General features: G+C 39.5%; 1 protein-coding gene across 12 annotated transcripts in view; it reads left to right on the top strand.

Moving 5' to 3' along the window:
- MYO1B (myosin IB) overlaps positions 1-14,505 on the top strand; it is a 198,985-nt gene extending 184,480 nt beyond the window's left edge. For all 12 annotated transcript variants that reach the window (XM_086348680.1, XM_086348642.1, XM_086348660.1 and 9 more), the window contains 6 exons: positions 985-1,119; positions 3,220-3,326; positions 5,926-6,058; positions 6,694-6,846; positions 8,328-8,455; positions 13,171-14,505. In XM_086348680.1, the coding sequence (XP_086204806.1) occupies positions 985-1,119; positions 3,220-3,326; positions 5,926-6,058; positions 6,694-6,846; positions 8,328-8,455; positions 13,171-13,294 (780 nt within the window). In that variant the 3' untranslated portion in view covers positions 13,295-14,505. The remainder of the gene's footprint in view (positions 1-984; positions 1,120-3,219; positions 3,327-5,925; positions 6,059-6,693; positions 6,847-8,327; positions 8,456-13,170) is intronic.
- Positions 14,506-15,747: the final 1,242 nt, after the last annotated feature.

Raw genomic sequence — 15,747 nt, 5'->3', positions numbered from 1 at the left:
ACTGCCATGAACCACTGCAGAGCAAGGTTGGCAACACAGACTAGTGGGTGGAGGGGTGTGGGAGAGCAAGGCTGTGCCCCTCTCCCAGGATAGATCCTAAAGTTCTCTGTTTTTCTGCAAATAGATGTAGTGCTGAAGAGTGTGAACTCTGGAGCCAGCTTGCTCCACCACTCACAGATTTGAAAGCCTCATTTTGTCATCTGTACAGTGGGGATAGTAATAGCACTTAACTTGTAGAGTTAGGGTAAGGGTTCAGATGAAGTCACACTGTAAAGCTCCCACAGTGCCTGACCCATGGTAAGTGCTCTAGAGCAGTGCTGTCCAGTAGAACTTTATGCAGTGGCAAAAATGTCCTGGATCTTTGTGGTTCAGTAGAGTAGTCACGGGGAGAAGGCAGTGGCACCCCACTCCAGTACTGTTGCCTGGAAAATCCCATGGAGGGAGGAGCCTGGTAGGCTGCAGTCCATGGGGTCGCTAAGAGTCGGACATGACTGAGCGACTTCACTTTCACTTTTCACTTTCATGCATTGGAGAAGGAAATGGCAACCCACTCCAGTGTTCTTGCCTGGAGAATCCCATGGACGGAGAAGCCTGGTAGGCTGCAGTCCCTGGGGTCGCACAGAGTCGGACACGACTGAAGCGACTTAGCAGCAGCAGCAGCAGTGTAGTCAGGAGCCATGTGTGGCTGCCTGTTAGACATTGTAGCTCTCTAGTGTTGACTGGTATTCCTTTGGTGATAATAATAAAATTAGTATTCACGTTGGTTACTTTTCTTTTTCCTTAACCATTTGGTGGAGCTCAGATTTCTCAAGCCAGTGAGAATAGTAGAGTAGAGACTTTTCAGAGGAGTTACAAAGTTTTATGGACCAGAACTTGCTAAATTCCACTAAAGACTGGTTTCTTTGAGTCCGGTTTATATTAGACAGTGTTTTCTTTTTCTGGTGTATTTGACTTACCTGGTATTTTTTGTCAAACCCAACACAGGTGCAAAAATACTTCTTGGAAATGAAAAATAAGGTGCCTTCCTTATCTCCGATAGATAAGAATTGGCCATCGAGACCTTACCTGTTCTTGGATTCTACTCACAAGGAGCTAAAAAGGATTTTCCACTTGTGGAGGGTAAAAACCATCTTTTTATGTTTTTTCAAAGATGTCTTGCTATCTGTTTTGAGTGTTTGCAAAGGGTAATATAAAAGCAGGATTTTGAAGTAAGAAGCATGCTTGGCTATCTGTGAGAATTCCCGGTGCCCTCAGTGCTCCTGTGATGTCTCCAGAATTGCATTGTCTTTCCCATCCAGACTAGTTGCTTTCAAGTAGTCCAATTTTTTGTCTTCATCTGTTTGTGAAGAAATACTACTGGAAGTAGAAATAATAAAATTCAAATATCTTCATGTGAATAGTAAAGTCTCACAAATTACATGAGTTTACTTTCTACATAGAACTACATAGACATACATGAGAACATACACGTTCTGATGGACTGGGGGGAAAAGCTCTAAAGTCACCCAAAAGACATTAAAGAGATTAAAATTTCCTTCCCCCTGGCTCTCTGAGTAAAAGGGAAGCTGAAAATCTATTTGATTTGGCCTTATATTTTAGCTCACTTAATTTTACATGAGCACATAACATGTAATTTAGGTGGTGCTCAGTGTGGACTCTGTGGGATACTTGTTTGTATAAAGATGGACTTTATTTCAGTAACTTAGTTGGTATGTGGAACGGTACAATTATTTGTCATTTGGATAGAATGAAGTCTTAGGTTGAAGGGCTTGTATTTAGTGAGTGAGCAACTGATGTATACATCTTCCAGGAAACTCTTTCCTGCTCAGTGCTGGGACTTGTTCTTAGCTGAATCATATATATATATATATATATATATATATATATATATATGCAGAGAGACATTATCACTAGTCAGTGTAATGATTGTTCCCAGCACAGCCTGTGGAATGGAATACTAAGTCCTGTTCTCCTACTTAGTGAGTCAGTTTGGCAAGATTTGCCATTATCTCAAAGTTCACTTCCCCCTTTGAGTCTGATACAGAAACTATTCCAGAAATAATGATGGAAGGTTGTGAATACTAGGCATCTGCTCCGCCTCTCCTTTCCCCTGGCTCCTGAATTTTGCCCTTACCTCCCTTGGTTTGGGGGTGGAGAGAGAAAGGGATGCATTTATTCCAAGGGTGGGCAGTAATGCTGATGATCCTTTATATGATCATGTGGGTGATTCTCACCCATCCGTGAACTGGATTTCTTAGAAAGTTCATCTAAAGAAACTGGTCTGTGGGTGATTCTCACCCATCCGTGAACTGGATTTCTTAGAAAGTTCATCTAAAGAAACTGGTCCTGCTCCTCATGCCATCCCCTGTCTCCTTTCAGTACAATCTCAGAATCAGTGTGAAGGGGAGATTTCTCAGGTCCTATGTCCACATTCGGGCTTCCCTGGTGGCTCAGTGGTAAAGAATCTACCTGTCAATGCAGGAGACTCAGGTTCGATCCCTGGGTTGGGACAATCCCCTGGAGAAGGAAATGGCAACCCACTCCAGTATCCTTGCCTGGGAAATTCCACGGACAGAAAAGTCTGCCAGGTCCATGGAGTCACAAAAGAGTCTGACATGACTGAGCGACAGACAACAAGAAACAACAATGTCCACGTCATGAAATGGTAATGGAGGATTTGGAGCATTGCTTTTCAAACTATAGATCGTAGCATATTTGTGAGTCATGAAGTCAATTTAGTAGTATTACTATCAGCATTTTGAAATGAAAATAACAGGATACACAACATGTAGACAGGATAAGTGCTGTTTTGTAAAGCTTTTGTGTCAATTGTATATATGTGTGTGTATAAATATGCACGCTGGGCTGTGATGGACCATGTTTTTCTTCCTGTGAGTCTCTGAAAGAGTGTGGATGTCCAAGGGCTGACGTAGTGGGAGGAAACGGTACTCCCAGGAGGGCGCAGGCCAGAGAAGTTCTTGTATGTTTTGAAGAAGCATCGCAAGTTCTGCAACACAAATAGTAGTTTTTATGACATTTTCCAAGACCAACCTTTTAAAACTCAAGAAGGAAAAATTCTCTTGACCTTTTAATGAATATCTCATACACGTTTACTCTTATTTTTAACTGCTGTTAAATTGGTTTAGCATATTGAAGGATGAGTAATGATTTACTTATATAAGTGATGTCTTTTTTTCTTCTTCTTTTCATATCTCACAGTGTAAAAAATACAGGGACCAATTCACAGACCAACAGAAACTTATCTATGAAGAGAAGCTAGAAGCCAGTGAACTCTTCAAAGACAAGAAGGCTTTATATCCATCTAGGTATTATGATTTTACTTTACCCGTAAAAATCAATATTTTTAAAAAGTTTCTCAAATGTACTTGTAGGCATTTTCTAGTGGGATTTGATTTTAGTGACACACAGGTTTTTAATTTCATGAATTATTTTGAGCTTGGCTGGATATGTTGTTCAGTGGCTCAGTTGTGTCCAACTCTTTGTGACCCGATGGACTGCAGCACACCAGGCTTCCCTGTCCTTCACCATCTCCCGGAGCTTGCTCAAAATCAAGTCCATTGAGTCGGTGATGCCATCCAACCATCTCATCCTCTGTCGTCCCCTTCTCCTCCTGCCCCCAATCCCTCCCAGCATCAGAGTCTTTTCCAGTGAGTCAGCTCATCACACCAGGTGGCCAAAGTATTGGAGCTTCAGCTTTAGCATCAGTTCTTCAAGTGAATATTCAGCGTTGATTTCTTTTAAGATTGACTCGTTTAATCTGCTTGCAGTCCAAGGTACTCTGAAAAGTCTGAATATGAATGTAACACATTTGACCAAGAGCTTTCATACTTAGCATACTTAGAGAAACAAGATCACATGTGTTGGTTTTACTCCCTTAGCATTATCCTGAACACTTCCTAAATAATTAGAAGTTGTCATTTAAAATGAAAATTGTCTAGGCTAATAAGAGATTTACTTGGTAAATTCCTATTTGTTTTCCATTGGTTTCAGAGACTAGCTGGTTTCTGTTGACAATCTACTGTAATCACCATTCCAATCTTCCCACTTTAACAATTTGGGTCAGAATCTCCTTTGTAAAATAAATGAATGAGCCAGTCTGTCACTTTCTAGCATTGCCTGGACAGTGGCCTATATTGACCTTTGGTCAGCTAACTCATTGCCTCCGACTTCACTGGCCTCTGCAGTAATTTCAGTTCCTTTATTGTAGACATCAAGTACTCAGTAAAAGAAGGAAAACCAACTGCAAGTTTGCCAAGTGAAGTTCTTGGTAAAAACTGCTTTATCTGAATGTTCTTACATCTCCCAAGGTCATCATTCCCGTCCCTCCCCCCACCACCCCAGAATTCCTATCCCTTTTGGATCTGGTATTTATAAAAAAAGTAGATTGTACAACTTCAAGCCAAATCTATAACAACTTCTAGCTTTTTCCAAAAAAATGTCTTAGAAATAAAATGCATTATATGCTAAGTATATTCACATGGACTGCATGTGGTATGTGTGCAGGTATGTTCTCTATGTCTACCTGTATTTGAAAGCTGTTCTTCTTAAAGGATTAAATAAAAGTAAGTTGCCAAACTCATTTGCTTTAGATATTTTAGTAGCACAGCTTACTTGGTTAGCTGATTTGGCTGCTTGAGGGGGCATACACTCCCCTCAGTCAAACACAGTGCCTAAAACCAATGGTATTCAAAGTGCCTGCTGTATAAAGCATATTCAAACAGGTAAACTGTCTGTATGCTTTCCTCTCCGACTTAATTCATTCAGCATTTTCTTTATGTATCTTTAAATTGTAGAGTAACCTTCTTAATTAACATTCCCTGTGGATGACTCCTTAGAAACTGGAAGGAGGGGAAAAAAAAACATTTTTGAAGAAACAAATTTCTAATACTATTAGCACTTTGTATTATTAAAAACATGTTAGAGTATGAACAACCACCCAAAAATGTTAATATCAAGCCAAGGCCTTTGGGTAGTTTTACTAGTTTTCAGGGACGGTGGCGTGCTGAGCCTCCAGCATTAATTGAGGTGGAATCATGTACGCGCCCACTCCTGTGTGAAGCAGCTGCTCTTAGGGTGCCGGCCTTTCCTATCCTGGAGCTGTGAAACCCTGACCACCTACGTGGATTTTCTGCCCTGATCCTCCACCCACAATGCAAGCATTTTAAGTTGCATTTGCAAATTGCCAGAACTTTATAGCTCAAAGTGAAGCCGTGGTTTTTTCTTGGCGTCTTTGAAGAAGTCATCCCACAAGTCTTTAGGAAAAGAAATCTTGATGTTGGGTGCATGATCGTGCCTCTTGCAAGAAGTAGTTTGTTTGGAAGAAAACTGCTCTGATTCTGAATGTTTACCTTAGCCACTTGTGTCCATTTAGGGGCATATCCTAAGAGGAGAGGCCAATTTTCCTTTCACATATGGCCGGCTTAGAGCCAGAGTTATATGGTAATGTTAAGTGCTCCAAAGTTTTCTTCTAAAGTGGTTGCTCTGGATCTGTTCTACCCCCTAGAAGGCCTGTCGCTTTTCTTACTCTTTGTGAGAAAATGAAAATTTTCTTTGGGGCAGGAGATGATAATGATCTGTGCCCTCTTTATCATTGCTCTGTACTGTTTAAAGGCGTTAATGAATCCTGTGTAGGCAGCTGTTAACTTTATATTAACAGATTGGAAGAAATTGCCTCTTCCTTCCCATGAGGCCATGCACCTGGGTCTTGACTGTCCTTCTTGGGACAGATTTCTGTCTTGGTTGTTCCATGTGATGAGATTTTTATCAAAGTCTTCCCAACCAAATGCCATGATCACATCAAAAATGTAATGAAGTTTGAATTTCAGAATCAACCAACTCGTTACCTTTTTCTAGTAGTACTTCCATCTGAAACCATTTCTAATGTGAGGAACTTTTTTCCTTCAGTGTTGGGCAGCCATTCCAAGGGCCTTACCTGGAAATCAACAAGAATCCAAAGTATAAGAAACTCAAAGATGCCATTGAAGAGAAGATTATCATTGCTGAGGTTGTGAACAAAATTAACCGTGCTAATGGGAAGGTAAGAATGCTAACCCTGGAGACCTGTAATGACAGTTGTTTCAATTGGGACAGTTTTCTGAATGTTAAAATCTGCATTGTAGAAAGACTCAGACAGAGAAAACAAACACTGTTATCAAAAGGGAAAGGGGCGAGGAGGGATACATTAAGAATATAGGGTTAACAGATACACACTACTTTATATAATATAGATAAACAGCAAATTCCTACTGTAAGGAACTATATTCAATGTCTTGTAATAATCTATAATGGGAAAGAATCGGAAAAGAAATATGTACACAGAGTGTATGTATAACTGGATCACTTTGCTGTATGTTTGAAACTAACACATTATAAATCAGCTATACATCAAAAATTTTTTTGCATTTCATATTCTCTGCAGAGTTACTGTGAAGGAAGCTATTTTCTTTCACCTTTAAGCTTAGGTGGAATTTTGCTCATTCTCTGAAATTTTTGCAAATTGAAATAGATTGTCTATGTTCTTTAGTGTGTTTTCAGTTTACATAGGTGTGCAGGCTGAAAAATACTATTATAAGATGTGCATTTCTACAAATAACTAATGCCTGAAACACATGGACAATTTGGGGATGTTTTTGATCTTTGGTTTTATATCCTTTTTTGTTTCGTTTCTCGTAGAGTACATCCCGTATTTTCCTCTTAACAAATAATAATCTGCTTCTTGCTGATCAAAAGTCTGGACAGATCAAGTCAGAGGTTCCCCTGGTGGATGTAACCAAAGTATCCATGAGCTCACAAAATGATGGCTTCTTTGCCATCCACCTCAAAGAGGTAAAGCTTCAACTATTGATTTGACTGAAAGATTTCTGCATTGGTCCAATCTCTCAGCCATTGATTTAAGATTTTCCACATGCCTGTTACTTGAAGTATATATATCCTTCTTACTGATCTGCAAAATTGGGCTATATTCACTCTTACATAAAATCTCAGGCTTTGTTTTTCAGTAACTAAATAAGATTAATGACTTTTATTGACTTGTTCACTTGAATTCTCATTTCATTGAGTAGCTTTTTGTTTACACCCAGTGTTATGTGCATTATTTTGAGATAATGCCTAGAAATATCAAGACATTTAAAATTTTGCTTCCTTCTGTTGTTTCTTGTATCTCCTAAATTGGTAAATGTCTTCTTGTCCCTACTTAATTTGGGGGTTTTTTAATTAAAGGATGCAACTATAGTAAAACAATGCCTAATAATTTTGACCTGAAGATTTTTTGATGTCAGCTTAACCAGGACCGCCTGGCTTGAATTGAGCAGTTAAACTGTAGACTCTGGCATTGGTGCCATTAACTTTACAGTGACTTTGGCCAAGGTATTTAAACTTTAATATGCCTACCTAATTTTTCTTCTCTTAAAATAGGAAAAATATTAGTACCTACTTAATAGTGTTGTTATAAGGGTTGAATGGAACTATGTAAAGTGCTTAGCATAGTACATGTCACATAATAGTCACTGAATAAACAGATGTCAGTAAATATTAACATATATAGAGACATATACTTAGCTAATAGATAGTAGTCTATCTAACTGATTTTGAACTTAAAAAAAAAAACCCATAAGCTTTGTTCAGCCTGTTTTCCCCACTGTGGATTTTAACCTAAGGGAGCATATTATTTCATCGGTGATTATGAACCTCGATTATATATTAAAATATGCTGGTGCACAGGCCGTTTCCCCAGTCCAACCAAATCAGAGTTTCTTGGAATGGGGCACAAGCACCCTATTTTCCAAAAGCTCCCCAGGTGAGCCCCTTGTGCAGCTGAGGTTGAGCCTCTGCCCTAGAATATTTGTTGCAAGCGTTGTTGCTGCTGTTCTTATTTTTTTAACCGAATCATGGAGGAGCTTTTAGAACAGCGCTTTCAGGATGAGTTGTAGGTTAGGCCAGTGAGTGTTCCAACCTGAGCGAGCAAACAGATCACACATGAGCCTCGCTGTGGAAGCATCTGCCATAAGCCTTTGATCAGGCCTGACTCAGCATCTGCTTTTCCAACAAGCTCCCAGGTGGTGCTGGTGGTACTTCTGGTCCATCGACCAGCTTGGGGTGACAAGGGCTTAGGTGACCTTACTAAAGTGCTCTGAGCAAGTTGGAAGAAACGATGACTGCTCTTGTCATCATTGTTGATTCGGAAGACTTGACACCAGTAGCTGATGTTTTAAAGAGACTGTGAATGTGTTTTCAGCCAAACCTGTAAACACATACTTCCCGAGCTGTCTTTAATTACAATTAGCCTGACTCTTGGTTTGTTCTTTCAGGGCTGTGAAGCAGCTAGTAAGGGAGACTTTCTCTTCAGCAGTGATCACCTGATTGAAATGGCCACCAAGCTCTATCGGACGACTCTCAGCCAAACCAAACAGAAGCTCAATATTGAAATTTCTGATGAGTATGTTTATGAATTTTTTGAATATGTCTTTTCAGTTTCAGCTTTATTGTTTGAGTTGAGGGACCTGGTCTCATTCATTTTTACAGCTACTACTTATTGAGCCGAGTATGTGTTCGACATGTGTTCTAGGTGATGGATGGGCCGCGAGTGACACTGACCAAGTATCCACGTTCACATGCCTGACATCCTAATAGAGGACACAGATATGCACAAATGAAATAATAAATAGGTGGCGTGACTTTGGTTAGTAATAAATGCTGGCAGAGGAAAGAAAAGCAGATTAAAGGTCAGAAGATGTTATTTTTGATAGGGAGACCAGGGAGGCCACTTTGATGCGGTGGCATTTGAATTGAAACTGGAATCCAGGGAGACGCCTTCCAGGAGAGGCAGCAGGTGCAGAGGCCCTGAAGCAGGAGTGGACATTGTTAGAGCAAAATAGGGAGTAGGGGAAGACCCTGGAGCAAGAGGCAGGGTCTGTGTAGAGCCTAGAGTTGAGATTTTACTGAGGATGATGGAAAGCCACTATAGGTTTTGAGCAAGAATGTGACATAATTAGATTTATGGTTCTCAAAGATCTCTCTGCCTGCAGTGTGGAGAATAACTGTAGGGAGGCAAGAGTGAAAGCAGAGGAAATAGGAGCTTCTCCGAGCTGTCAGGTAAGGATGACGAGGCTTAGGCAGGGGTGTGAGTGGGAGGCTGTGAAAAGTAGTCAGGTTCTGAATGTAATTTGAAGGAAAACAAGAGAACTTATTAACAGATTGGGTGTTAGGTTTCGGGCATGAGCCCAAAATGGTACCATTTACTGCAGTAGTTGACACTGAAGAATGAGGGGTTTGGGGGTGGGGGGAAGTCAAGAGTGCCATTTGGGAATGTGTTAGGTATTTGATATACCTTTTTCTCCATACAAAGTAGAGTTATGAAATAAGCATTCTGGGTTGACAGGGGTTCACTAGTGTTAAGACTGCTGTGAATCTGAAATCTGCTCTTTTGGCTTCACATTAGGGCTCTAGTTATAGAGACCTGTTATTTGCATACAGGTTGGAGCATCCCTCCCTTTATTAAATCTGTCAGTATGAGATCACTGGATTGAATTTTAGTTACTATATGGATTGATACTTAATTGATTACTTTTCAATAGATTGTTTATTGTCTGTATATATACTTTCTTGGACATGGAGTAAAATTTGCATCACCATATTGCATAGGAAATGATTTTATTTTCTAATTAAGATTTTGCCTGCCTGTTTTATTTCAACTCTTTTTAAAAGTTTCTCTAAAATAAGTTCATATCCATTCCTGTCCCTTTGTAAGCCACACCAGGTCTCCTTGATATACTAGGTTTGACAGAACCTTAGGTCCACTGTCTGTTCTCATTGTACACTAGGAATGGTATTTAGATGGGGATAGAGGGTGAGGGGTGGTAATTGACTTTTATGTATACCCTATATTGGAAATTGCAATTTAAACAAAATAACTTTCCTTGTTATCAAGTCCTTTCTCATAAAGACTTAGGAGAAAAGATATGGACCAGTTGGGTTCTCATCAATTAAAATGTTAACCTGTTAGGGTTGTTAGATCTTTAAACTCTTAGTTGAAATATTTCATAACTCAGGAAGCTGGGCTCCTGTTGTAGTGGGACTGGTCTTCCCACACCTCCTGGAAAGATTCTTTGTGTTCAGATGCAGAAGCTTCTTGGTATATGGATGAAGTAGCTTCACATGTGGTTTACTATGTTAATCAGATCAGATCAGTCGCTCAGTCGTGTCCGACTCTTTGCGACCCCATGAATCGCAGCACGCCAGGCCTCCCTGTCCATAAGGCCATCTTTACAGAGAAAACCACACCAACATCCAGGCCACTAAGGATTGCTGCTTTTAGCGCTTCCCAGACTGGCATTCTGAGAACACTGCCTTGGCAGGATGTTAGTAGTGATGTGTTGTGAAGAGGTGAACTGTCCTTCACGACAGCGCTTCCCAGAGCTTCTGCAGTCTTGTTGTGCATGGTGACTCTCCTGAGGTGCCCTGTGGGGGTGCAGTGTGCTGTGTCAAGCACAGAACCCCAGCAGCAACTCTCACAGTTTGTCTTTGAGGCATTTGATCTCAGAACACGACTTCCAGGTGAAAGGGACCCTGCTTGTCACAGAAGGGGTGGGGGTGATGTTCTAAGTGTGTAAGTTTTCAGTAAACATGCTTGTCTGAGCGAAGATTCAGTGTGGCCATGTGAAGAAAACAAACATTCGGTAGCATTATAAACTAGACCAGAACACCTTTCCTTCTCCTATTCCTAATTACTGGTCGGTCTCATAAAAAGAAAATAGCTGATGGCACCTTGCGTAGCACCACAGTCCCTCCCTAGGCAGCCCAGGAATCCACGTGGCAGAACAAGGCTCCCATGTAGCCTCTACTTCATAACCTCTGGGAGTTCTTAAGCAGCTTTTTTGGTGAGCATTTTAAATTTATATACTTTTTTGGTGAGCATTTTAAATTTAAACAAAATTTTACAGAGTCATGGACAAGCATGCCCATGATGTCTTTTTGTGGACTATACAGACCAATGTTGTAAACAGCATGCATTTCAGTGACCAAAACCTCCCTTAGTGCATCCTTTTTAGAAATAGAAGTAGATATTCTAACAAACCCAATCTCCATAATCATTGTAGATAAACTGGATGTCAGCTTACAGGAGGAAAGCCAAAGGCCTGCTTCCTCCTTAGAGCAGTTTTAACCAGCATGTGTAGACATGAGAATTAAATTCATTGAGAGACTCGACTGCCTTGTGATCCCCAGTCCTTAAATTCCCAAACTATTCAATCTATAAATAGATTACATTTTAAGGATAACATTAAACAAGATCTATAGTTCTTCTAAAAATGAATCTGCAGTATTGAAAACTAAAGTGAATTTTTTGTATTAAATACTTTAAATATATGTATATATGCATACATACATGTAATACACACATACATGTGTATCCTTTAAGTTATACAGTTGTTTTTCTGAATATTTTAAATGCAAACAACTAACCTGTCTCAGTCTGCTGTGACATTGTGAGTGGTTTTGATGCTGTGAAATCATGCATCTGACATGATTCTTTGCTGGAGGATGGTATGTCTTCACTGTGGGCTAGGCTTCAGTTTTCTCTTCTGTGAAAGACAGATAATAGTACCCTTACCTCATAGGACTGTTTTAAAGTTGAGTTAATATGTGTAACTTAGTAAGAACAGTGTGGTGCGTGGTAAACACTTGGTAAGGTTTAGCTACTGTTATTTCTGGAGTGAATCATGGGCATGAATTGCGGACATGGAGACAGCTGGTATATGCTTAAGTTAATGGGAAAAGAACTTCTCTCTACATTTATTACACTACAGATTGTCTTTAAAAATTAAAATGTAAATATATTTGATCTTTTAAATGTATGTATTTGTGTTAAACTTAAAAGATTTTGTTTTTTCTCTGAGGCACATAGATTTAAGTATGCATGCTAGAGAGAGATCGCGGGTGAATTTGGAACTAGAGCTGCTTTTTTAGTGCTTTCAAGTTGAAAAGAAACAGCCCATCTAAAGCTCAGATGTACCACCGATGAGTACAAGCTTACGTGTCACATTTCACTCCAGTGCATAAAGTTTGCGAAACATGGGCTCTTTAGACCTTGAAGCAGAGACTGACGTGTACAGAGCAGAGCTATCGTGGGTGCCAGTGAACATGTGACCTACCACATGCTTTTTAGACTGACTCATTTAATTATACACCAGTAACTCAGAAACAGTTCCCTGAGAAACACACTGAAAACATGGTAATGCTATACTGATTCTGATGGTAGAGAGAAAAGAGCTGGGAAAGCCTGGGTTCCAGGACAGCCACGCTGCCCGTATGCCTCCCCGGTGATGCCTCAGAGACCTCATTTCGTACCTGCAGTGCCTGTTCCTCACAGCACCCAGCCCAGGGGGAAGCCAGTCATATGTCTCTTGTAGGAAGCTGTGACAAATAGTCTTGTGGGCAAATGCCTGACTGCTCTTGGTCTGTGAAAGGAAAGATTTGAACTAAAATACCGTTTCCCACAGTGTACTGCTTGTACCACTGGTAGGATAAGAGGTGTCTTTAGGTGTACATGATAGATTTTTAAATTTTTATAATGACATATGTGTGTGTATACATATATTTAAATGGATATTAAAAATATAACTGGCAGATCAGACTTATGATTTCATCATTTTTATTCTGTAGGTCATAGCTATTTTAAAACACAGTTATTTAGTGTATAGATATAAAAAAAGTAGTGTAGGAAGTGTGTAAATATCCAATATTTGGAAACCATAGTCTGGAGTGTCTCTGGACCTGTTCTCTGTTATTTCTGCATTTCATTTTCTCAATTTGTTGATAATTTTACTATTTTTGCTATGCAGAAGTGGATAAAAATGGGGAAAATAGCATGTTTGTCTTTCTATTAATATTCCAAATGTGGATATTCATAGTCCTTCTTACTGGATAGGAGTATGATGAGCTAATGAACTTGGTTTACTTAGGGCTAAACGGTGGCCGTTGGAAGCAAAAGGCAATGTAATGCCTGGGGGTATAATCCTCTGGGCTGGAAGGGCTGATGGAAAGGGGAATACTTGTCAAGGTAAATATCCATTAAAAAACAAAGGCTAGTGTTCATGTAATCATCAGCTGTTCTGTGTGTACTTTTCTTTAGTTTGTCTTATTGTTTCCTCCTAGGTTCCTGGTGCAGTTCAGGCAGGACAAAGTGTGCGTGAAGTTTATTCAGGGCAACCAGAAAAACGGGAGTGTCCCAACGTGCAAGCGAAAAAACAACCGCCTCCTTGAAGTTGCTGTCCCTTAACTGGCGCCTCCTCTCTGCTTCCATGGACTCGTTTCTTTGTAACAGTGCAATTTGGTTTTGTTTTGTTTGGAGTTCATTGTATGTTGGGGAATTGCCAAAGGTTAATACTGTTAGAGTCCCTTGGCAAAATAAAAATATTTGACTAATCAATTCTTATTATTGGAATAGTTTTAACCCTTAAAGTACACATGCTGCCCTGGGACGGAATTGTAGACGCTAACAGTATCTCCGCCATGTCATGTGTGTTCTTTGTTTAGTCATCATGTTAGATTTGTGTGCCCTAATGCAACATATTACTCATAAATCATTAATACATCTAAGTGTAGGAAACGGTCTTAAAAGATAGTGCATCCATGCGTCACCTATTTATTGAATGCCTACTCTGTGCTAGGCACTGTACTAGGCGATACAAAAACTTATTAGTAGGCTCCCCCCCTTTTTTTCCCCTTAAGGCCATTGTGTTCTGGCTGGTTTGTGCTGGCTTTACCAGAGCTAAGAGAGTTTGAAAATGCTGAGACGAGAACAGTTACTGGCGATAATGGACAGCGTTCATTAGGAACCCTGTAGGATGGTCTTTAACAATATATACTTCAAGAAGGGCTGGTCCTAGGAAGTAGAAATATATGACTGAGTAAAAATGCCTCTACATGTGGTTTCTGTTTGAAAAGAGAAAACTGACATTTGAACAGGACTTTTAATTTGTTCACATCTCTTATCATTGCTTTTAAAACAGTAGGAAAGAGTAATTCTTATTTTAGAAAAAGTAACAGAAGCAGTCCAGCAAAGTTATATATTCCTTTTTCTGATAAGCATCATATATGATCCTAGATATGCTAATACCTGCAGAGTGTTGTTTTCATCCAGATTTGAGTATCTGTTTTAAACATCTAATAAAGGGAAGGACTTAAAGCCTTTCAGATGGTGGTAAGCATTCTCTATGATATGCAGTAAACATCTGAGATCTGTTTTGAAAGTTTTATTTGTAATATACATTTTGTATGAGAGAAGTGATTAGTACAGGATGCATATTTTAGTCAAGGATCAAAATGATGTGTGTTAATTTGCAGGACTATTTTTACCCCAAAATTTATAGTTAGGATTCATTTTGGAAATCACATTTTAAACTTTGGAATCAAAATTGTTTCCTATTTGGGAGGATAATGTATATACATTGGTATGTTAAATAATAAAACTGTTCTAATTTGGTGCCATTCCTGGATCACAATTGTATTTTTGTATTTCAAGCTATTTTCTTAAGTTGTGTGTCAATGTATTATCGCACGGAAAGGCTTTACAATCCAAACATTACATGTTCTCTGTGTAATTGAATTTCACTTACCTTTTATAAACCAGAAGCAGTCATTGAAACTATTTTTCTGGGGATTTTCTTTTAACTTTTGTACTTAAAAAAGTTGTTGCTGTAAAAAAATCCTCAAAAGCCTTTGTGCTTATTGGTTCAAGTAGAAGATATAATTGCTTTCTTTTAGTCTTTTCCAACATGTATCTAAAGTGGTAGATTGATTATTCCTGAAATAGGTGAGTAGAAATTTGGAACTGAGAGGTGGGGTTTTTTTTTTAATGCTTTAAAAAATATGTGATACATTCCCATTGTTTGACATAAAAAGAAGTATGAAAAGACATATAACACAGATTTTCCATCCCATCATTTGCTCAGTTCCTATGCCTTCCTGAAAAGTTAACTATAGTTTTCAGTTGGTTTTGCTTTACTTTGTTGTTAAGTTGCTAAGTCGTGTCCAGCTCTTTGCAACCCCATGGACTGCTGCACACCAGGCTCCTCTGTCCTTCACTATCTCCCGGAGTTTGCTCACATTGCTGTCCATTGAATCGGTGGTGCTATCTATCTCTCACCCTTTGCTCCCCTCGTCTGCTTTTGCCTTCAGTCTTTCCCAATCTTTCTTTTACTTTACTTTATGCATATGCTTACAAGAGGAAATAAAAATAGAGATTCTTACCTTCTTCCTGCTTTAGTAGACAAAAGCTAATATGTTATAGGTATTGTTCTTTACTTTGCCTTTTTCAGTCTTCATTCTTTGTACCATATAGTCTTCCGTTGTATGGATGCACTATACTTTATTTATCCAGTCCCCTGCTGATCATCGTTAGGTTGTTTCCTGAATGGAAGCTCTCAGGGCACAGCATTGTTGGCCAGACTGGCCTGTGCTGCTCACCTATGTCCTACCTAACTAGACATTACTGATAAGCCGTACTGTTACCTACTGTAGCAGGTGAGCATCCGAGATTTGTGTGTCTGAAGTTCTGTCACTGTCCTGCAGTGGAGAATTAAAGTACAGGTGGCACTCCAGATTTCCTGTGTACCCTAGTAACACAGCTCTAACTTATTCCCAACCACCACTTGGTTGCCCGGCCCCTGGAGTGTCTTGTAGATGTTATGCTTGAAAAAAGTAACCAGGCAGTGAGGACCAAACATCAGA

Source organism: Bos grunniens, chromosome 2 (genome assembly GCF_055505025.1).
Source record: "Bos grunniens cultivar Pamir isolate PY7600 chromosome 2, Bosgru_T2T1.0, whole genome shotgun sequence".
NCBI classification, from domain to species: Eukaryota; Metazoa; Chordata; class Mammalia; order Artiodactyla; family Bovidae; genus Bos; species Bos grunniens.
This window is presented reverse-complemented; position numbering and strand designations above follow the sequence as displayed.